This window comes from Cucumis sativus, chromosome 4, assembly GCF_000004075.3.
Source record: "Cucumis sativus cultivar 9930 chromosome 4, Cucumber_9930_V3, whole genome shotgun sequence".
Classification (NCBI taxonomy): domain Eukaryota; kingdom Viridiplantae; phylum Streptophyta; class Magnoliopsida; order Cucurbitales; family Cucurbitaceae; genus Cucumis; species Cucumis sativus.
The window spans coordinates 23159304-23183264 of record NC_026658.2 but is presented as its reverse complement, the minus strand read 5'-3'; the positions used below and the strand labels follow the sequence as shown (position 1 = coordinate 23183264).

General features: G+C 30.8%; 1 protein-coding gene across 2 annotated transcripts; it reads left to right on the top strand.

Annotated features, from left to right (window-relative positions):
- The first annotated feature begins 5435 nt into the window (after positions 1-5435).
- On the top strand, positions 5436-21769 carry LOC101204478 (alpha,alpha-trehalose-phosphate synthase [UDP-forming] 1). 2 transcript variants are annotated; one of them, XM_031884239.1, is made up of 19 exons: positions 5436-5675; positions 12265-12390; positions 13298-13764; positions 13885-13982; positions 14105-14493; positions 14793-14907; positions 15031-15132; positions 15885-16035; positions 16492-16580; positions 17082-17130; positions 17927-18027; positions 18910-19097; positions 19525-19642; positions 20050-20226; positions 20304-20426; positions 20519-20606; positions 20702-20832; positions 20929-21027; positions 21243-21769. In XM_031884239.1, exons 3-19 carry the CDS (start codon positions 13377-13379, stop codon positions 21621-21623), a joined length of 2787 nt encoding a protein of 928 aa, XP_031740099.1. In that variant the 5' UTR covers positions 5436-5675; positions 12265-12390; positions 13298-13376; the 3' UTR covers positions 21624-21769. The 2 variants fall into 2 exon arrangements, with proteins under 2 accessions (XP_031740099.1, XP_004146015.1); XM_004145967.3 differs by lacking the exon at positions 12265-12390.
- The last annotated feature ends 2192 nt before the right edge of the window (positions 21770-23961 follow it).

The following is a 23961-nucleotide window of genomic DNA, read 5'->3' as shown; positions in this document are numbered from 1 at the left end:
AATAAAAGAAGAGAATATAATAGAAAAAGAAAGAGAAGATTACATACGTTAGATGATGAAACGGGGGCTTTAAAAATACGAACGGCGTACAAAAAGAGAGAGATGAGGGAGCAGAATATTGCATATGAGAAAACAACGAATAATGGTATGGGCACAATCACAAAAACGATACCTAATAACAACATAAAACGACGCCACCATTTATGACCTCATAATTTAAATTATCTTTAAAAAAGATGGAGGATTGACATTTCAAAGAAAATTTATTTTAAATCACAAAAATATTAAAAAAATACACCAAAATTTTAGGTCTATCATAAATATCTATTAATTTCTATCGATATTTATTTATCGATGATATTTTGTTATGTTCGTAACTATTTTGGTTTATTTTGATATATTTAAAAACAACTCAACTTTAAAAATAAATACGACGCGTGTTTGATGATTTTTCTTATAATGCATCTGTTTATGATTCTTTCTATTATGATTGTTAATAGACTCTACATTATTTTTAATATAATCGTTAGCGTGTGACTAAGAGTGAGGTAGAAAAAGAAATGTTAAATAAATATTCTTTTTAGTACGTACAAGAAAATTCTTTTGAGGTTATGGAGCTAAATAGATTTTTCTTAAAAAATGTTTGGAGTAGGAAAATTGTTTATTAACCTAATAAAAGTTTTGACTTGTTTACCTAAGGTAAATTTTCTACTTAAAATTAAAAATAATAATGACTAAATCATTCCAAACCCAAATAGTTTTTATTCCTATTTTTACAAATGGTTGAATGGAACCATACAATCTTTTTTTAAAAAATTGATACGAATAAATACTTCGTGTCCGTTGAATTATACTTTGCGTGCTACTCACGCTCATAAGTTATCTAATCTTAGTAAAAATGAATAATGGTGTATAAAATATAATAGAAATTCTTTTTAAAATAGGAAAAAAAACATTTACACTTTATTAAAAAAATTATTAAGTAAATATTTTGTCTTTGATTTTTTTACAATTTCTCTCCATATATATGTATAATATTATTGTAAATTGTTGAGAACTATTGTTGTCGCAAATATTAATTACATTATTGTCTCATCAATGTCAGCATTATTTTTTTCTTTTAAAAAAGTTGGTCCCATTTTTTTTTTATTATAACAAAGACTTTATTAAAAGAACAAAATTAATGCATAAAAATATAAAGTTGAAAATTTTATTAGAGAAACATAATAAATAAAAACTATCTACACGTTTTTGTTTTCGTGTAATGAATATATATTTATTGTTAAATAGTATATTTTTTTTCCTTATCATCAACAAATTTGTTCTATACCAAAAAAAAGTTAAAATATTTATATTGTTTTTAAGATAGTTGACCTTTCTCGATTAATTTTGAAATTAAACTAAAATAACTTTTGATTCTTGAGGTTAAGTTTTTCACATTTGTTTAAAAAAAAAACTAAACCTAAATTGAATTAATTAACCAAAAATGGGGTTATTTTTTATGCCTAAAAATAGTTTCATACCATACAAACCTAAAATTGCTTCATTATTTTAAGTGGAATCTCATTTTGATATATGTGTGTAGAAAGATGGTGGTCTAAAAAAGAGTAGTAGTGGGATGCTTTGTGTAAAGGCAACAACCAAAAAGAATTAATAACTATGCATAAAAGTTAGGAAAAATAAAAACTATATAGTAAAGTTTTAGGGGTATAGAGTGCAAGAGTGTCACGTGACATTATTAAAGAAAAGAATATAAATAAGGCATAAAGTTGAAATTTTGTTGCCCTTTTGGGACCATTAAATCTTAGGTCAAAAACCAAAGTAAGACCAATTAATGGCTCATAAGGACTATATCAATATTTTATTACTTCATCTTTATAGCTTAATTCATAAAAGGGAGGATGCTTATTTCATAAAAGTTTTAGTTTAATTTAATAACTTTTGTCCACTTTTGTTACAAAAAGAGAATGAAGTGGAGGAATATATATATATATATATATATACATATATTAATCTAACAATGTATTAAAATAAGAAATGAAATTATATATATATTATATTTTTAGTTTGTTTTCTCTTAATTAACACTTGGTAAAAGTAAAAATTATTTTTGGTTAGTGAATTTTCAAAATGAAAAGCTTAAGTCATCGAGCTGTTAATTGTAACTTTTTACTTTTGCTGATACTTGAATTGGAAAATTAATTTAAGACAATGTAAATATAATTTCTAAAAAATATTTTCATCACCCAAAATCACATAATTTATTTATATTTTCAACATATATTTTAAAATTTTAGAAACGAAACGATGGCGGAAAAAGTTTGAAAATTACATGAACGGAGATCACTATTAAGTTGATTACAATTCAATTGAAAACAAATACATTTTTTTAAAATATGATAAGCGTTGTCTTGAAAATGATTATTCACTCCACATGAATTTATAAGCAGATTAATGATAATTTCGTAACTCATTCAAATTGAAAAAAAAAACAAAAACAAAAATAAATTGAACTTGCATACGTGTTAAATTTGTATATGAATAAAACAACATTTAGTTTGAAGTTTCTAACGAAAGAAACTACTTTGTACAATTAAATTTAATTTTTTTACCATCATATTAAGGTTAACTTTTTTTTGCACTAAATATCAAACAAATTAACATATTCGTGAAGACTACAAAATATTAGAATCTAAGAATATTAGTAGGAAAGACTTTTTACTTGAGATTGTAATTGGAATTGTAATTTTAATCACATGTCATTTTGTAAGGTGTAAGAATATGAATTGTTTGGCAACAATCCAACAAAATAAAAAGGACAATATAATTCTTAAGAATATATAAAACTTAATGTAGCATAATTCTAAATTGAGGATTAATCATATTTACTATAAAGTTGACTTATTCATTCAAATAGTGGATGGAGGAAAGTTTCTTAATTTTTGTTGAATATTTAAGAGAATTGATCATGTACACAAAAAGAAAAAAAAACTAAACTAAATATATTTAATAAATGAATGACATCTAAAAGTGTGATTTTGGAAATTTTGTTTTCGAAATGTTAGAAGAAAAATTCCTTAAATTTTTATTATATAAATAAATTAAAATAAAATTATTAAAAGATAATTAAAAATATAAATAAATTAAAATAAAATTATTAAAAGATAATTAAAAATATAATAAAATTTCTAAAAGCTAATTTATAAATATTTTGATTCATTTTATTAGCACATCTAATCCTTCAAAATTTCTAATTTTCACTCTCATCTATATCACATTTATCTATTTATTTTTATATTTTAACTATTCTATGTAAAAAAATACAAAACTAAAAAACTTTCCCTTTCTTAAATATTTTTTAATTTTAATATTTTATTCTTCTCTTCATTTTAATTTTGTTGATCAATATTCTACAACATATTAAGATACACATTTAATTATATCATCACATAAGTTTTAAAAAATTAAGATATTTAATTAAATTAAAATTTTATTATATGACAAATCATGGTTAGGAATATAAAGTAATTTTATTATATGACAAATTATGGTCAGGGATATAAAGTTAGATTTTCTTATCAAAATACGAGAACTGGCTAGATTGTAATATGTATAACATTCTCATCACATCTTTTCACAAGTTATGTATTTTCAGAAAATAAAAGTATGAAAAGCGAGAAGCTTAAAAATAAGTTCACATGATTTTTTAAAATTTTTATTTTAAACCACAAAACTTATGAAAATATTTTAAAATTAAGCAAAATATCACTATCTATACGTGATATTTATCAAGATAGATTATTATATGTGTTTATCATGTTACATATAGACACGTAGTCTATCTTAGTTTATTATCGTCCATCATAGACAAACTCTAATATTTATTGCTATATTTTGATTTATTTAGATATATTTGAAAATAACATTTTTTTTCAATATTTAATATTTTTTTCGAACTCCTCTTTTAGTTGTCTTTTCTCTCTCTTATCTATTTATATATAGTTTTTCTTAATAGCTTATTTCCTATATATTATTTTATTTTTTGAACAAAAGTTAAAGGGGTTGAAAGATTAGGACGTCACCCTAACATATTAACTAGATTAACTCATTCTTAGCAGCTCTTTATACTTCTCAAATTGTTAATTAGTATTGTTTTATTAAATTTGGAAGTTGTTACAAGTTTAGCTCTTGATTTTTTTTCTGTCTTTTATATTAATGGATATACTAAACACAAAATTTTGAATTTAATAAGTGGGTGTAAATGAATAAAATTTTAGAAAATACATAAACTAACACAAATACATACACACACATGTATATCTTGAATTTTATAAAAAGTAAAAAAAGTCAATTATTCATATCACTTTCATGCTAGTGACATTTTGTTCCTTATTATTTATGTTTTGTAAATTTCTCTCCCTCGATTTACTTCTCGTGTCAATATTAGATCCATGGAAAATGTCTCGATACATCGAATAAATTTTAATACCATATATATCTATTGAATAATACTTTTAGAACACAATATTAAATTTTTATTGACACATTCGTATTTTCATCTACATTTTCACGTTTCTATTAGGGATGAAATCGGGTTGGGTTGAGAGACATTTTCAACCCAACCCATATTTTTGGGTTATTTGGGTTGACAATCTAAATAACCTGAATTTAGTTTCTAATCCAACCCAATCCAACCAGTCAAATATAGATTGGGTTGGATTGAGTTGTGTATAGTTTTTTTTTCTCATTTCTAGTTTCTAATGGTTATAATTTTTTTAAAAAATTGTTACATTTAATTAAATTTCAAATATATATAATTCAAAATTTCATTCAAAGTTCATATACCTAATTTGTTTATTATTAGATAATATATATTATATTATATTAATTAGGTTGTGTTTGGGTTGAACCAAAATTTTCAACCATCCAACTCAATACCTAACCCAACCCGAAAAAATCAAACTTTTAAACCAAACTCAACCCAATTCAAAACATAAAATTTATATGAATTGGGTAGTTCAAGTTATTCAGATTCAACTCATATTCTTACACTCCTAAATTCTATGAATTCAATATCAACATTAGTGGTAAATCGATATTTCCATACGACTCTTAGAAAAAAAACCACGAAACATAAAATTAAAATAAAATGTCACAAATGAAAACCTCCATACTTATACCTTGGTTTGAAAAGTATAAAAAGGCTAAATAAATAATTAAACTCAACCTCATATAAAAAACTAAACGTGTAATTTAACTCTTTTTTTTTTAATAGTTTGTAATTATATTATTTGTTATAATTTTTCAAAAAGTTTATGCTTCGTTTGCACACAACTCATAAGCATTTCCACCAAAAAGAAAAGAAAAGAAAAACATAAATAAAGAAGGAAAAAAAAAATAAAAAAAAAAGGTAGAACAAATTCCCTCCATATGATTGGACGCCATCAAAGCTGATCCTTGCCTTTCCCACCAGCCCAACGGACACACTCACTCACACACACCCCCAAAACGCTGACGGAACCAAATTCTCTCTCTCTAACGCACATTCCCATTTACTCTCTCTCTCTCTCTCTCTCCAATTTCATTTTCATCCCCTCCATTTCCTCCTCTTCTTCTTCTTACTCTCTCGAATTCGCCTTCAATAAGCTCTGCCTTACTTGTTCATACGCCTTCAGGTTAGTCGTCGTTTCTGAACCTGTACTTCTTATTTTATGCGTTTTGTTTTTGTACTTTCAATCATGAATGTGTATGTGCGTCTTTGCATGCGACGTTTTCGCTGTATCTGTTGTTGTTCTTTGGTTCTTAGAATGATTTTTTGTTCCGCTGGTTCTATTACTACTCCGAGAGTACTGTATTCTGTATATCTGTATGCTGTTTTGACTGATTTTGTAGTTAGTAGGTATTGTTGTGTAGTATAGATCTTTGGTTTTGAAGAAAAGTAAAGAACAATAAAGGAAACGCGCTGATATATATGTGTGTGTGTGCGTGTGTATATGTATATATATACACTTTTTTTTTCTGACGGCGAATCTATCTTTTTGTGTTTTCTTTATACTCGACGGCATTTGCTTTTCGTGTAATCTTGGCTTTTGGAATCGTTTTGTTCTGTTTAGTTATTTTCAGCGTCTAATGAATCGTCGTCTTCCTTCTGAGCTTGGGGATGCAATCGCTCGAGCTAATTCTCTATTTCCTCCTCGGATATGATTGGTTGAATCGAAATTAAGTTTTTTCCCGCCATTTTTTCTGAGCCTAATACCGTTCCCGCCTTTTGTTCATTTCTTGAAAAATCATTAGCATAACATGAGGAGTTCTATTAGTCTGGAAAATTTGGTAATTCGGGTCAGACTTCTTCAGGATTATACCTCACCTTTATTCAATGAATCCAAATTGAATTTGGCTTTGATTTTGTTCTCTCTTATAGAAAAAGAATTGAATAGTTGAAAATTTGTTTCTATTAGTTTGCTTGAAAACCGGGAAACAAAGAAGAAAAGGTTGGAGTATAATGGTCTAGAAGAATCTTGTTTCCGGATGTATACTGTATAACGTATCGTAATAAATGACGAGACCCGTTAAAAAAAGATTTAAAAAAAAACGGGTTACCGAGTATCCTGTTTCACCACTATCAAGGAAATCAAATAAAGTAATTATTACATTGATTGAGAAAAAAAACATGGGGATCTTGAGAGACTCTGTTTTGGAAATCCCCAAGGAATTATCCGTTTTCGTCAAGATGTGATACAACTCTCGAAAAATATCGTTTTGGTTAGCGTGAGAAGACAGTGTCAAAAGATTTATTCAGAAATTATGTATTCGGCCAAGTGGGTCAGTTGGATTGCTACAGAAGCACAAATCCCATTGGATCGTCATAATTTATTTTCAAAAAATTTCCTTAACACCAGGTTCGTGGTCATAACTTAAAAGTTCAAGAAATAGAGAAAATATGGCGTTTTTTCCGGCTAATTAGTTATTATACTCGCGTTACGTATGGTTTGGGCAAAATTTTGCAACGTGGGGCCAGGGGCCACGTTGAATAATTTTCAAATTTTTGGTGGAGAAAATATTGGATATGAGTTCCTCTTTCTCTTTGTAAGCCTCCAGTATTTGGAAATTCGAGGCTTTATTTTCCGAATCAAAACCTTCCATATGTTGTCAAAAGGAGCTCGAGATTAGACTCTACATGTAGCCCATTCCAGCACTTCTTTCTGAGGGAAGAAAAACGTTAAAAGCTGCAGGAAATTGAGAATCTTTCATTTGTAAAGTGATATTTGAGATCTCTTACTGAACAGTACTAGAGACTGACATTTTTTAAAGCACTTTCTTTGTAATTTTCTTTATACACTAGCCTAACTCTCTAGGCAAGGTACTGTCCTAGTAGTTCTGTGCTCTTTTGGGTTTGACTACATAGCTGCCCAGAAACGGATTGTCATGTTTTAAAAAATTTCAGTCTGGTGTGATCTGAAAGGCCACCTGCCATCCACCCCGAAGAAGATTTAACTGCCCGTCCAAGGAATATTACCAGACTAAATGGGTGTGAAGTTGGCCAAAGGACAAAAGTCAGAATATCTTTTATTTTGGGACCCTCGCAAATTCTTTTCATGGATGACGAAATTATGGTTCCTTCAAATTCTCTCACTACGGTATGTATTTCACGGGCTCTCCTACTATTAGATTCCCATACCCACTGACAATAGCAATAATTCTACTCCACTTGCCTTCATTTACCATAGAAAACAAGGCTGCAAGCCAGTCTGTTCAGTCAACTTCTGTCTTTGAAGCATTCCTTAGGCCAATTGTCAATTTTAGTCACGTGCCATCCTTTTGAAAAGGTCTAAGGAAGGACCATATGCTTCATTTTCTTTTAAATAGATATTTTGAAGATACTCTGATGTTTATTTGCATTAGAAGATGCGACGGGTTTAATACCGCAATTCCATTAATCCACCGAGATTAGTACTTCTTTCTCTCAAGCTAAATCAGAAAAAGTAGAATTTGTTTGAAATATATTCTTGAAATATATTCTTGAAATATATTCTTGACTTTTGTTTTATTTTTTCATACTTATTTTTAGCTAGATTGGATTTAAATATTGTTAAAATGTCTTGACCTATATTAGGACCCAAAATGATGTGACAAGGACTTGGATTAGAAATAAGGACACATCCTCACATTTTATTCTTTTTCTCATCTTTTTATCCAAAATATTTAACAAATTTTTACCCCATAATTATTTTAAAAACATTTATAAGAGCTTAGAGATGATATTGCAACCGTGATTGAAAAGGAATATGAACATTTTGTAAACAAAGAATAATGTTGCAAGATTCAATTTATTCTTCAATAGTTGTAATATAGTTGTAATATTACCATTAATTTTATATAAAAGTTTTTAAAATTATAATTGAAATAGAAAAATCTTTAAAATATTGGACAAGACCTGATATGTGTGTTGTATGTCATGGATTTAAGGCTTAATTGAAGGAACGTACTAATTATAATCATGCATTTTGGGTTACCGCCGTGTTGATTTTTCCCAACATTCTAAGGGATTATACTTCAACAAAAAAATTTTACTTACCAACCTAAAAACTTTAAGTTCATGAATTTTGGTAAATTTTAGTAAGTGGAAATCAATATTGAGTATAAAGAAAATGACATCACAACAACGGTTTGAACACATGTCAAATCATCAAATACCCATAAGCAAGCTTTTGGGTGATAGGTAAATTTTAATTATACCTCACACTTTAACAAAAATGTTCAAACATTTAGCAAGAATTAAGTGTAATAATGAAGATTGCTGTTTGATTTTCCAACCTCTGAACAGTTCCCCCATGTCTCCCCATCGTCTTTTGTGCTTCAGTATCATTTTTTATAAGGCATGCAACTGGAAATGCATGGACATCTGCATAGGTTAGTGTTTATCATTTTTAAGGAGGAAAGACATTGCAATGTGCTCGGTTTTTAATTTGTTGCAAGTATTGATTCGATGTCATAATTATTTATTCATAACATATCAGTATTGAATCTAAACAAAGAAATAGAATGTGTATGAATTTAAACTTTTTGCCAAAACATGTTGCCAGAGACATGTTCCTTGTCATCAGTATCTTAATTAGAGAGAGATGACATATAACCATCAAACTTTTGAGAACCTAAAATATTTAAAATCTTTTCATAAGGAGTTGAGTTTTTTACTTCAAAAAACTGTTGAATATGAAGAGTTGTTTGTCAATATATGACTAGCCATGGGTTTACAATTTTTTTTTATTGTAATATCTTGAATTTGTTAATTGTTCTTTGGAGAGGATCAAGGATCACCAATAATGAATCTTTGCTATTAATGAACATAGTTCTTCTCAAATAATCATTGTTCTTTCTATGTCTCTGAACATTGCTAATACACTATCAGTTAATAATCAGATAAATAACTTTGTATTGATTTTCTTCTGCCTTGTGTTCTCTAGGTTTTTTTTTTTTTTTTTTTTTTTTTTTTCCAATTTCATAACATATTCACTACTAAACAGTGAGTGGAATTATTATCACAACACTTGGGCCAAATATGACAGTGTTATACCCCACATGTTTTTAAATAAATACACTTTTCTAAAGGTGCCAACAGTTGTTTGTTGCTTAACTAAACATGCTATTTAAGTCTAATTAGAGGCTGCACATCATTTCCTTTCAGTGTTGTGTTTTGATTTTATTCAAAATAACTTGATTGACTCGATTCAGACGACCATCTTTTTTATTCGGTGCTTCGAATTAACTGTTTTTGTCGAAGCCAAATTTTCAATAACTTTTCATGCATTTCATTTCAAAAGCTCCTCAACTATGCTGTGGTCTACTCCCATGAGCAAAGTGTTCTTTTGATTAAAACTTCTTACTTTGTTGTTGTTTTGCTTTTACTTCAATTGCTTTGAAAGTGGGTGAAAGGGCAAGGGTAGTTACTTTCTTTTCTCACAAATGAGAATAATGTTCTATTTTATTCTACTAATGTCACTTTCTAACTGTTTAAAAATGTTTATAGATGTAAAAAAATATTTATAAATATTCAAAAAATTCAATACACCTTGAATCGTTATTTTCGTAATTCTAAAAAATTTAACTGAAGTTTTTTTCTATGATGAGGAACAATAACTAGACTTGCATTATTATTTCTAATTGTTTTATTTATATTTAACTTGCAATTGTATATTTTGAAAAATTAAAGAGAGAAGTATAAAATGAATTAGAAGAAACAGTCCTACACAGGGGTGGACTCGAGTGGTAACATCTCACTCTCTGTTTTTACGTTGTTGACTTGTGGATTCCTTTTTGAATGGCACTAGCCATTCTATTTGCACCATGGGTCATTCGTCATGCCATCCAATAAAAAATGTAAGCAGTTTTGTACATGCAACGTGGGTCATGCAGTTTACTTTTTGGGTGGCAATGTTTGTGCGTTGTGTTTCTTGAACTAGTACAGTAACATTGACTGAATTGATTAAAGCACGTTTATACGCATTTTTGATAGATTTGAAAAACCATCAAAATTTGGTGGGTTTTGCATTGTTCAAAATGTTCTTTTAACTTTGTTTTCCTGTGCCGACAGTGAATTTATTAGATTTAATTATTCTGGCTCCTAATCCTATCGAATTAGCTGCCTAAAGTGGTATAGGCAGTCAAGATTGACATGCGATTATGGGCCGCATATCGAAGAAAATAGGATTGTTTTTGGGAAAGAAAAAAAGAAGGAGCTCTCTGTGGACTTAATAACATCAAAATTCCGAGTAGCAGTAACTTTTCAAGTGGTTGGTTTTGCAGATGATGCTAAAGTTTTAATAGTTAAATTTTAGTTCAGGTGTTCTTTTGTACTAGGGTGTACATGGGTCAGCTGTTAGCTGGATTGAAAACCAAAAGAACTAAATAAAATCTTCACTAAAATGTTCCCGTTAGTAGGATTCAATTAAAATCTCTAACCCAACCCTTAACATTTCGTTCGGTTAGAGATTTTTCTTTAAAATTTAAAATAGGTAACTTTATCCTACCACATTATTAATATCTAAAATTTCATTAAATTTAAATATAAAATATCTATAATATTTAATACGAACTTTAATAATAAACAATCATAACAATCTTAAAAAGAAAAATGTTTAAAATTCACAAATTTATCGATTAAACAATAAAAAATAGTCAAACTTTAAACGTATTTTTATATGAAATATATAATATGGATTGGACTCGATTGGGTTGAGATGGATTGGGTCAATCCAAATTTCTTTACAATCAACCCATAATTCAATCCAATTAGGACAAAAAAAATTAACTCAAATATATCTATATGTTACATTTTGGGTTGGATAGTCCAGATAGTTTGAGTTGTCGACTTATTTGAATACCTCTATTTCATACAAACAAATATTAGATTGTTTATTTTAAAACTATTGCAAATATTTACATTTTTAGTCTATTGACAATAAACTTGATGACCTAGATAGACACCTATCAATTATAGTCTTATATAAACATATCAATATAATTTAGTTGATCATGATATAATTTAGTTGATCACTAATAGGAAGTAAAAATTTATTATTATAGTAAATACTCAACAAATCATGCAATTTGAAACAATTTTGTTATATGTATTTTAATTTTAAATGAAAATGAAAATTAAATTAAATTTTACTAGAAGTTGTATCTAAAATCTAGACAAGGTCCTTTTGAGAAGAGCAAAGTTTATGATAAATGAAAAGTACTTGGCCCGTTCACTTGAGACTAAGATTATTATATACTTTATTAATTTCTTCGATCTTAATTTGTCATGTTATAAATTTTTCTCCTATCAATATGTTTCGTAGAAATCGTAATTCTAAAGCAACAGATAAAGTTGTAGTATAATTTATATGTAACTATCAGTGTCTCGTGTTGCAATAACCTAAAAATCCTCGGTTTTGTTGTGGAAGTCTAACTATTTTGCCAATTTGAGTCGAATTGTTGAGAGTAACGACAATAATATAGTGTTGTTGCGCCATGCATGTTGCCCAAGTGTGTGGTGATAGTTTCATCTTTGTCAGTAAGTGAAGAGTTCAGATGACATTCGTATTTCAGTCCTTAAATTTTACCACGATACTGTTTCATTCATACACCGATGACATTGTTTGACTGTTCATTGACCCTTTTCGGTACGGATATAATAGTGTAAGAATCTGGGCGTATCATTTCAGTTTTGCATTCTGCACAGTAAATTTGATGTTTTTTTTCCTTTTTTTTGCTCTCCAGATTACTCAAAGCTCACCGCCTTCACTTTCCTGAGAAAAGTTTTTTCTTTTCCCTGGGAAAAGTGCCTCTTTTGAATACTTGAGATTGTTTGGATATTTATCTATATTGGTATCAGTACTCCTTCAAGTGAGCTAATTTTCAAATCTTTTTCAAGACTTTTGTTTGTCTTATATTGAATATTATTGCCAAACTAAAAGGAAATTACTTTGATTCGGATTCGTCGATTATTGGTTGAAATGAATCCAAGGTTGACTGAAAGTGAAACTAAACAATTACTGTTGAACAGAAAATGATAGTGGTCACTTAAAATTAAAATAAATTGTGTTTTAGGTATGTAGATTTTTTATGCTATTATCATTAGAGTGATCTTTTTACTTTCTCTGCTTCAACACAATTCCTTTGCCTTACTTGCATGGCTGGACAGCTTTACGTATCCTATAAAGCTTACACGAGGATCATGTTGTTTCCTTGCTTTTTCTCTGTGTGATAGCTATCGGTCGTACAAATTTTGGAGATTTTCTCTTTGTTGTCACTTATTCTCCTCTCCACTTTCTATCTGACTTCTTGTTGGAAACCCCGCTTTCAATAGTTGTCAATATTGGATCAATAATAGGTGAGACCATCGTTTTATGTTGAAAAAGTTTCTCTCTCTGCTCAAGAGTTTGATCTCTTTCTCTTCTTTTCTGGGATTATTTTGTTTTTGTACCTATTGTTTGATTTTTCGTAAAACGTGCCACCATGATTATCTGTTCACTTTTCTATTCTATTCCTTCTCGCATTGTTTACATCATAAGTTTTCAGAAGAATTTTGATGTTAAAATTTAGTTGTTGGAGATTGCTTGCAAGGGATGTTTAAAATCTTGAATACTGTGGTAGACCCCATTTTTCTTAAAAAAAATTATATGAATATTCTCTCAATTTTTAATTTTGTTGGGAGCCGTCTTAAAATCTTCCCACTTGCTAGCAGTTGGGAGGGCTTTGTCGGGTGGCATTACTACTTTTAAATGGTAACTTATTGCTTATTAAATTGTAGGACGCACTGTGCGATTGCTCCAAAAGGCTGAATTGCTCTCGAACTGATACTTGAAGGGGGTAGGCTCTAAAGTAAGCGTATGCCTGGGAATAAGTATAACGGTAATTCAAACGATAGTTCAGACCGTATACCTGGTCGACTGGAAAGGCTCTTGCGAGAGAGAAAACTAAGAAAAAGCTCTAAGGATTCATACTCAAACGAAGTAAATGACTACAGTAAGGAGTCTGAACTAATTGAAAATGACCATCGTTTGAAAGAAGAAGAAACCGTTGGAATTCCCTGTAAATTTTCCGAAGCTTCTGTAGCCTCAAGGACCTTTGGCGAAGGATGTGACAAGCAAGATGGCAAGCCACCCAGACAACGGTTGCTGGTTGTGGCCAATAGGTTACCCGTCTCTGCAGTTAGGAGGGGTGAAGATTCCTGGTCTCTAGAGATCAGTGCTGGAGGCCTAGTGAGTGCACTTCTGGGTGAGTGGTTCTTATGGCCTTATTTTAATTGTCTTGTTTTCTCATAATTGTTTTTTTCTATCTTGATTTTCATAATTTTGATTTATGAAAATAATGCATTCTCGATGGATTTATTAAAAGGCGTGAAGGAATTTGAGGCGAGATGGATTGGTTGGGCTGGTGTAAACGTACCCGATGAGGTGGGACAAAAGGCACTGACTGAAGCTTTGGCTGAAAAGGTACTAAGTGTATTCGTTAGTGTTTTTTGAAATTTTTTGAGATGGCATTCTAGTGTTTCAGTTATCAGTTTTCATTGTAACACCCCCCCACCCACTTCTGAATTTTTGTTACTTGGATGCAGAGGTGTATCCCTGTTTTCCTTGATGAAGAGATTGTTCATCAATACTACAATGGCTATTGTAACAACATTTTATGGCCTCTGTTTCATTACCTTGGCCTTCCTCAAGAAGATCGTCTTGCCACCACCCGTAGCTTTCAGTCTCAGTTTGCCGCATACAAGAAGGCAAACCAAATGTTTGCGGATGTAGTTAACAAGCACTATGAGGAGGGTGATGTCGTTTGGTGCCATGATTATCATCTTATGTTCCTTCCAAAATGTCTCAAGGAACATAATCGTAAGATGAAAGTCGGCTGGTTTCTCCATACACCTTTTCCCTCCTCTGAAATCCACAGAACCCTTCCATCCCGATCAGAGCTTCTGCGTTCAGTACTTGCTGCTGATCTGGTTGGGTAGGTTTCTCTGCCATACTGATCGAACCTTTGTGTGCTTGTTTTTGTCTGCATAAAAAGACGGTCAGAGTAGATGATTATAGAGCTCTTGTACTGAATTTGCCTTCCTGAACCTTTATATATAGGAGCATAGTATGAAAGTTTTGTTTCCTCCAACCTTTTACAAGAATAACGATCATGATCTTTCATAATAGTTGTTTTTATTTAATTACACTTGGACGATAACTTTTGAACACCTGAATGTTCTATCTAATGGTTCTTTTTTGTGCGACCTTTACAAAATGACTATAATTTTGCAGTTTTCACACATATGATTATGCGCGTCATTTCGTAAGTGCTTGTACTCGTATTCTTGGACTTGAGGGTACACCAGAAGGAGTTGAGGACCAAGGAAAGCTAACGCGGGTGGCTGCAGTATGTTTCTGTTATTTTTTCCCTAGTGATTCTTGGATTGATGAAGCCCTTTACTTCACCTTTTCATAGGTGTTAATCTTAATTACCATTTTAACTTTTTAATTTTAATTTTTAAATTTCCAGTTTCCTATTGGTATCGACTCGGAACGATTCATACGTGCCCTTAAGATTCCTGAAGTCCAAGTACATATTGAAGAGTTAAAGGAAAGATTCAAAGGTCGAAAGGTATACAGTTGTTTTAATCCACAGTGGTTGTTATTTGTCATACAAAAATATAACAACAATAGAATTTCTGCATTAATTTGTGGCATAAAATATAGCGACCAAGTCCGGATTAGTAGTTTCAGTGTGTTTCCACTAAAAAAGGAATATATACAAATTTACAAAACTAAATGAGAGGAAAAATCTAAGATTGAGTAATTGATTTCAGGATACAGTTTAATGTAATTGTTTCTCCTAATATTCCATTTAAAGTTTTTTACAAACTGTTTTATGCAGCCCCATTTGAGATGTTTTTCTTTTTCCCTACTTTGTCTTTTCTATATTGATATAGTATTGTTTTTTCTCAATTTCATATATTAGATGACAAAAAAGGTCCTCAAACAGAGAAAACTTGAACTTTTCACCAATATTTTAAAATTTTGGACAAGGAATTCAAAATCTTCCTCTCTACAATCTTTTTCCTTCTATAAAGTACGAAAAAAGACAAAGATATCTTAGTCTTTGTTTGCATATTCACTTAGTATTATTCTGTTAATTCAGTGGACATTTTATATTGAATGAGTTCAAACTTTAATTTGTTATGAAGTCTTCTTCCTGCTGTTTGTTGTCATCACTCTCTGAACTGGCTTGCTTGTACTAATAGCAATGCAGCCATGTATGGATTTTTAACTCTATTTTAGATACTTCACCATGTTCTCTGGTTTTTTCTCCTGGGCAGGATTCGTCTTATTCTTGCAATTGTTTATGCGCTGCAGGTAATGTTAGGGGTTGATCGTCTTGATATGATTAAAGGAATACCTCAAAAGATATTAGCATTTGAAAAATTCTTGGAGGAAAACCCTTATTGGCGTGATAAAGTTGTTTTGCTACAAATTGCAGTGCCAACAAGAACAGATGTGCCAGAATGTATGGTTGTTTTCTCTAAGCGTTTTCTATTTTAATGTGTTTGTGCAGTGCTGGTATATTCAGTAGAAGCTATAGCTGAAATCACTGTCAGCTTCAATTTCTAATTGAGTTTTTAGACTATTGCAATCCATTAACTTCAACCGTCCATTACATGAATTATAAGGCATTCATTGCCATAATTAAGCACTGCTGGTTTATGGCTGCAAACAATGTTGGTTTCTTAAAAATGAGAAAAGAATGTTTCCGGAACATCATAGATAGGTAGCTTATGCTAGATATATTCCTGTAAGTTTATTTAGATATAAGTAAACAATATGCTTGTATAGGATTGACACATATAACATATATGTACTTTTGTTGCACTGTTTTCTTTCAATATTACATGTTTTCTGATCTAGTCTATTTCTTTAAGCATCTCTAGATATCAATTATAAGTTGTATCCTGTGTCAATACAGACCAAAAGCTTACAAGCCAAGTTCATGAAATAGTTGGGCGTATTAATGGGAGATTTGGAACACTGACTACTGTGCCTATACATCACCTGGTTTGTCCGCAATTTCTTTATTTCCTTTCTTGAATGTAAGATTTTTAGATGTGAGCCTATTTATGTGCTCTTAACTTCTCTTTTAGTAATGGTGGAAATGCAATTTGTTTATGAGCAATGGTATCGTGAATAAATGGTTGGATACATAATAGCTTTGCTTGTTAGATATTAGTGATGGAATATAATGCTCTCTCAAATCTTGTATCACTGCCTCATTTCAAAGCTTGGTTCTATGATCAAGTAAATGAAAATCACTGCCAAATCAATCAATGAAAGTGAGTATCACTTGTTCAATCTAGGTACTCCTTTTTTCTTCAAAGTATTCAAACACGACTGTTTGATGTGAGACTGTACACAGTACATGGATTGCATCTTAGAAACCTTCTGATGTTTTCTTTGATATGTTTGGTCGTTTTACAATCATTATTCTGGCCATAATCAAATTTCTTCACACATAGAAACACTGCAACAGCTTTAAACAAGTATTTTATTTTCCTGCAGGATCGCTCCCTCGATTTTCATGCACTGTGTGCACTATATGCTGTAACAGGTATTAATTTTCACACTCCATCTGCCAAATGTTGATCATGGAACATTTCGTAGAATTTTTTTTTTTATCTTGACACCATTGTCACTTAAGGTTTCATATCTGTAGGTTTTTTTCACTAACTTCTGAGTATTATGGATGGTATATGATGTATTTGTATCCCATTGGTGCCTTGATGATATTATTATGTAATTAGTTTCGGCTAGTTGAATACCCTAATTCAAAGACAGTTCACTACAAGATCCTAACTGACTCGTGAAGTTTGCTGATTGGGTTCAGTTTAGACAAGTCTTTAAGTGATTGGATTAGAATATGAAATATTGTTTGAATATTTGAAACGCAAATAACCCCATTTTGAGTTAGTGACCACTTGTTTAGGTTTTAATCCTGAGTTTTCTGATAAGTTCATATAATATAATTGAAGCTTTGTAGGGTGTTATAAGACTAGTAATTAGTAAATATTGGAGGTCAAGTACTTGTCCTCAAATTGCACATAATGCATAAGCAGCGTACAAGACACTTGGGATATAAACTAATGTTTGTATAATGAACTTAAAATTGATTTGAGATAGGTCATTGATGCATAGGCACACATCTCTCTCCCATTTGTGTGTTAGTTGAATTTCCCTCTGATTGTAATTGCTTCCAAAATATTGGGATACATTGTAAATAGGTCACCAACTTTCATTTCATCTGCATTATGACATTGAAATCTTTAATGGATGTCATAATATGATGTCAGATAAATGTCTATGTTTTTTATTTAGTATTTACTAACTCGTTATTTGCCACTCCTTAGATGTTGCACTTGTCACATCTTTGAGGGATGGAATGAATCTCGTCAGTTATGAATTTGTTGCTTGCCAGGATGCAAAGAAAGGAGTTCTAATTCTTAGCGAGGTAATTCTAAAAACTCCCAGTGTCAATATTTCTGCTGTCATTGTTGTTTATACTACACCCCGAGTATGTGATTTCCCCTTGTTTTTAATCTATTTCCCAATCCCAGTGAGAGTTTTATGTTCTAGTCCAGTAAAAACTTAAGATAACCTAGGAATGGATACTCATGTTATTCTAGTACTTGAAATTCAGATTTCTTTAGATATAGGCCTAATGAAGTGAACTTCAAATTAAACTGCCGCGAATATTTAATCATCTTTTTATATGAGAATGATTGTTATGATTCAAGCGGTTCTACCTCATGCAAATACTTTATTCTTTTTATGTTGATGCTTCATCTTCTATTTTGAGAATGATTGGTTTTAAAGGAACTCAATCGAGTATAGTTATACTTATACATGAAGTCAAGCACTTTCACTATTGTTTGGAATAGAGTTAACTAAAGGTGCAGTCTGGTTACATTCTTGGTCTCACTGTTATGTAGCTGGACACGGACAGTTTTTTTAATATGTTGTACCTGTATTCTTTTCTTCGTTTATCACTGTTTTTTTTTTTGTAACTATTTACAAATATCTTTGTGTGTCTGTAACTTTTCCATCATTCAGTTAAACGTTATTTCTATGTATTACTTTTTTGTTAATGATTCAATAATTGTATACCTATTTATGTATGTATGTATATGACGTTCTGACCATAGAATACTATCTCCTTTAAATTATCTTACAAAAATTCAATAAGATGAGAAATAAAAGCCACTGATGGTCAATATAATTGCATGTGTTTTTCTTTATAACAGACCTAGGTATTGAATACACTCTGCTCTGACATTATAAATTTTCATATCTGAATTGTTCTTTTCTTTACTAATTTTCAAGCTTTTTGTAGTTTGCTGGTGCTGCACAATCCCTGGGTGCTGGAGCACTTTTGGTCAACCCCTGGAACATAACAGAAGTTGCAAAATCAATTGATCGAGCATTAAATATGGAAGCTGAAGAAAGAGAAAAGCGCCATAGGCATAATTTTCTCCATGTGACTACACACACTGCTCAGGAATGGGCAGAAACTTTTGTGAGGTATCAATTTGTGGACCTTCCTGCGCAGGACCTTTATCTCTGTGTATTTGTTAAATTATTGTTCATTTTTTTTAATTCGGAAGCTTTATTTTAATTGGATTTATTGAACATATGTGCACAAAAGGTTAAATCAGACCTAATAAAAATCTTGTATTAGGTTTATAACGATTTATTGAAGTTTGTAGTCATTTATAGTAATCACCTAATCGGCAGGACTGTCATGTACAAAGATGTTATATGTCATCGCCTTAATCATGAGTTCTCCCTCAATCTAAAATTACGTATATCTGCCGGTTACGATGTAAATTCAAATAACTAACCCAAGATGTTAACTCGTAGTGTAGGTTCATACAAGATGTCTGAAACTAATGGTAGAACTAAACAGTAAACATTGGCTGATGCTAACAAAATTTTTGTTTCTTTGCAGTGAACTTAACGATACAGTCGTTGAAGCTGAACTGAGGATTCGACAATGTCCGCCCCCGCTTCCGTTTGATAATGCAATTAAACATTATGAGCAATCTACTAATAGATTACTTATACTGGTTAGCTACGTACTCCTTATCATATATGCCTACCTAGATCAATGACAGAAAATCTGCTTTAAGAAACCATAGGAATTTTATATTGGGGTTGTTTTTGCTTTAACGGGTATTTTTTTAATTCATGTCATCCTAAAACTTCACCAAAACTCTGTACTCGAGATCGGAAGAGCCACATCTAACCAATATTTTCAATGTAAAAAGGTGAAATCATGGAAGGAAGATAATTGGAGTTAACTCGAGAAAATGACACTGCTCAGATTTTGCAGTTGCTGCACAATAACTTTGCATACTAATTCTTCTGCTTTCTGCTAAATCCTTTTAGGCGTCTAGGTTGAACAATGTGAAAATGTCGTACATCTTTAATCTAGTATGATTTAACTTACATCATTCACGTGCTCTTGATTTAGGGGTTCAATTCAACATTAACTGAACCGGTAGACACACCTGAGAGACGAGGTGATCAGATTAGAGAAATGGATCTGAAACTACACCCAGATTTGAAAGAACCATTGACAGCAATTTGCAATGACCCAAACACGACAGTAGTCATTCTCAGTGGGAGTGACAGAACTGTCTTGGATGATGTATTTCTTCTAGCTTCATGTTCCTTTTTTATTTTCGCCTCTATCCTCCTTACCTACTAAAACCAATGCTTTCACAGAACTTTGGGGAGTATGACATGTGGTTGGCTGCTGAAAATGGAATGTTTCTACGCTTCACAAGGGGGGACTGGATGACTACAATGCCTGAGCATTTGAATATGGAATGGGTCGACAGTGTGAAGGTGCTTAAATTAGAACGATTAATGAAATGAAATATTCTTCACAGCTTCTAATCTTGGTTTCTTTTTTTTTTCTTTTTTTCTTTTTCCTACAGCATGTGTTTGAGTACTTCACAGAGAGAACTCCCCGTTCCCATTATGAGCTCCGGGAAACTTCACTTGTTTGGAACTATAAATATGCAGGTACTTGATCCACGGACCAACCGCCTTCTCCTATAAATGCTTACATGAATTATAATCTCTTTTTCTTTACTGTTGTGTCTCATCATCTGAGGTAGATGTTGAGTTTGGAAGGCTTCAAGCACGGGATATGCTACAGCATTTATGGACGGGTCCAATTTCTAATGCATCAGTTGATGTTGTTCAAGGTAGCCGATCTGTTGAGGTGCGAGCTGTTGGCGTTACCAAGGTCAGTCTTGTTTTCTTCCCTGGATTTTCCTTTCATTATACTTAATAAAATTTTCTTATCTAATCTTCCTTTTCTTTCTTTACTTTTTTGGGATAGGGATCAGCAATTGACCGAATATTGGGAGAAATAGTTCACAGCAAGTCCATGACGACTCCAATAGACTATGTCTTGTGTGTAGGCCATTTTCTTGGGAAGGTAAAATTCTTCCTTACAAGTAACACGTTATAGAACCCGTACCTGTTGTAATTATTCATCAAGCCATAAGTTTGATTTATGGTTATATTTGTTTATTCATTCGTTCGTTTAAAAATGTTTTGAAGAATGTGATTATTTGTATTTTGGATTTATCAGTTCATGACGGTACGCCTTACGTCTTTACTAGTCCTAATTCAAATTATTTGTGTCATCAGGATGAAGATGTCTACACTTTCTTCGAGCCAGAACTTCCATCGGATACTATAGGCATGCCAAGAGCCAAGGGAACCGATGGACTTAAATTAACGGGTGAGAGAAAACCTTCCATCAAAGTTCCTCTAAACAGGAATGGGTCAAAATCGCCACACAATAAGGGTCGGTCGAGCTCGGAGAAGAAAACTTCAAATCATAACTGTGCAAACGGTCGTAAACCATCACCGGAGAAGATTCAATGGAATGTGCTTGATCTCAAGGCTGAGAACTACTTCTCTTGTGCTGTTGGAAGAGCTCGAACAAATGCTCGGTATCTGCTCGGATCATCAGATGAAGTGGTGGCATTCCTAAAGGAGTTGGCAGATGCAAATGCATTTTCTTGAGACAAAGTATGCTTGGCTTCCTTGCTTTATTTCTTCATCATGTTTATGTAGAAATACTGCTGTGATCATGCTATAAAAAGAAAAAAGAAAAATTGTTTGGTATGATGACTTTTATTTCATATTGGTATCATTGTTATGTTCTCTAATTTGCTTCCTCTTGCGTTTCCTTTTGTTGTTTCGCTTTTACCCCTCACCTACTTGATGAGTTGATGGAATCTGTAGTTTTTCCATAGCGCCAACCCCAAGCAAGCCTAAGCCTATTTGTGGAAGAAAAAAACCTCATTTTCACCCTAAAGAAAAAAGGAAATCATGTAATGTAGTATGGGTTATACTTGAGTATTGATATATCATTAGACCTATTATGGCTAACTAATAGGTTATTGGTTTGATCTAAGGTTGTTCCATAAGATTAATCTGCACTTAAGTTAGTTCGTACACTTACGGATATAAAAAATTTGTGACACTTAAGATCCATCATTGTACATCATAGCATAGCATAAAAATTAGGATGATAAGAATGGATAGAAATAGTAGTATATGATAGACTATGATAGGATGATAAGAATAGATAGAAATGGCGTGATTATGTGATGTATTGTTTACTATGTATTAGATTTGCTATTATTATATGTTAGACTATTATATCCACAATTGCCTTGTGTTTTAATGATAGCTTATTTAATATCTGAAATTTCTTTTTATGACATGAAACACATGATCAAAGGATACCAATAATGATTAATTTATTTTTCTTTTCAACTATTATTAAAGAATTATAATAATAGAAAAATAGAAGATTAAGAAAATTACGCAATTAGATTGTGTCAAAAGGAAGTTTTTCAAAGCTAGATGTTGCTTCTACGTGTAATTTATTTGATTATGGAAGAAGGATAAGTTTGAATATAATATCAAAAAATTATCATTATTGGACTAATATTTTATTTACATTTCCAACCCTTTAATCTTTTTTAAATAATCTGTCGTTTCATTTATTTTTAAATATATATTTTTTAAAAATGAATTTATATCTCATTTTAAGCTTACATAAATGAATATGTAATCAATTTAGAATTTCCACTAGAATTTTATTTTAAATGACTTTCAAATATGATGTAAGACTTTTTCTTTTCTTGGGAAAACTATTGTAATTTTTCAAATAGATTTGGAGAATAATATTTTATTTAAGTGATTTTGATTTAATTAAATTTTGAATCAAAAATTTCAGAGTGAAACAATTAGATTCTACTTTTGAAACAAAAAGGGCTGTCTTTATGATAGGTAATAAATTAAATGGTTGATTCAAATTTACTACAAAGATGGATCCCTCATACATTAGGTGTTGTACAACCCACAGAACAACCATTAAAGGAAATCATATGATATCAATCGAGTCATTAGTAAGATGCACCAACCAAAATGTAGCTCTAAGAAACTAAGGTTTTCAAACTTTCAACCCTGAGAATAACACAAATAACTACAATTCTCCAGCTTTAGGACCTTCTCAAAAATAAATATTTTGTAAATTTTTTTTTCTTGGACAAATTTCCTATTTTTTAAAACTTTTGGTCATTCAAAAGATTTCCAAGAATCTTAAATTAATGGTTGAAAACACCTCAGCCATATATTGTGGATAAAATTCATGGGCTACTATAAAATATGTGTGGAAAATTGACATCCCTATTTGACAATTATTTTATTTCACTTGAGAATTAGCAAAGGACAAAAGCAATTTCATCTCTAATTCTAATATTTTGAACCAATGAAAAAAATATATGTAATTTCTTCCCCTCTACATATAGAACTGCCCAAATAACACTTTACACACCAAATAATCTTTATACGTCACAATATCGATCACATACAAAAAAAATTAAAGAAGAATAGTTGAAATATTTTTAAAATGTAAACAAAAATTGTCGGTGAAAAATCAAACTTATAAGGGACACAAAGATAGATACAATCACATTTAAATTATAAATTATTTTCGTATATTTTTAGAATGATATGGACTTTTTCGAACAAAAAAGAAACACATGGCCCTTATTTCATTATCTTTCCTCCTTTCATTTGGTATATTTATTTTGTAGTTTTAGAAGACGAAAAAATTGGTCCACATGCTTTAATTTAGATGTAATAATGTCTAACATTTGTTTGATATTTTCAATAAATACGTACTTGATTGATAGTTGTTTATTTCTGTTTTAGTAATACCAAAATGTGATTTGTTTCAAAATTATTCTATTTTTTCAAAACTTGTTTTTTCTTCTTAATTTAGAAATTTCACAATCATATAGTAATGAGTTTAGTTATAACATTTATAAAGTTATGTTTATTTGAT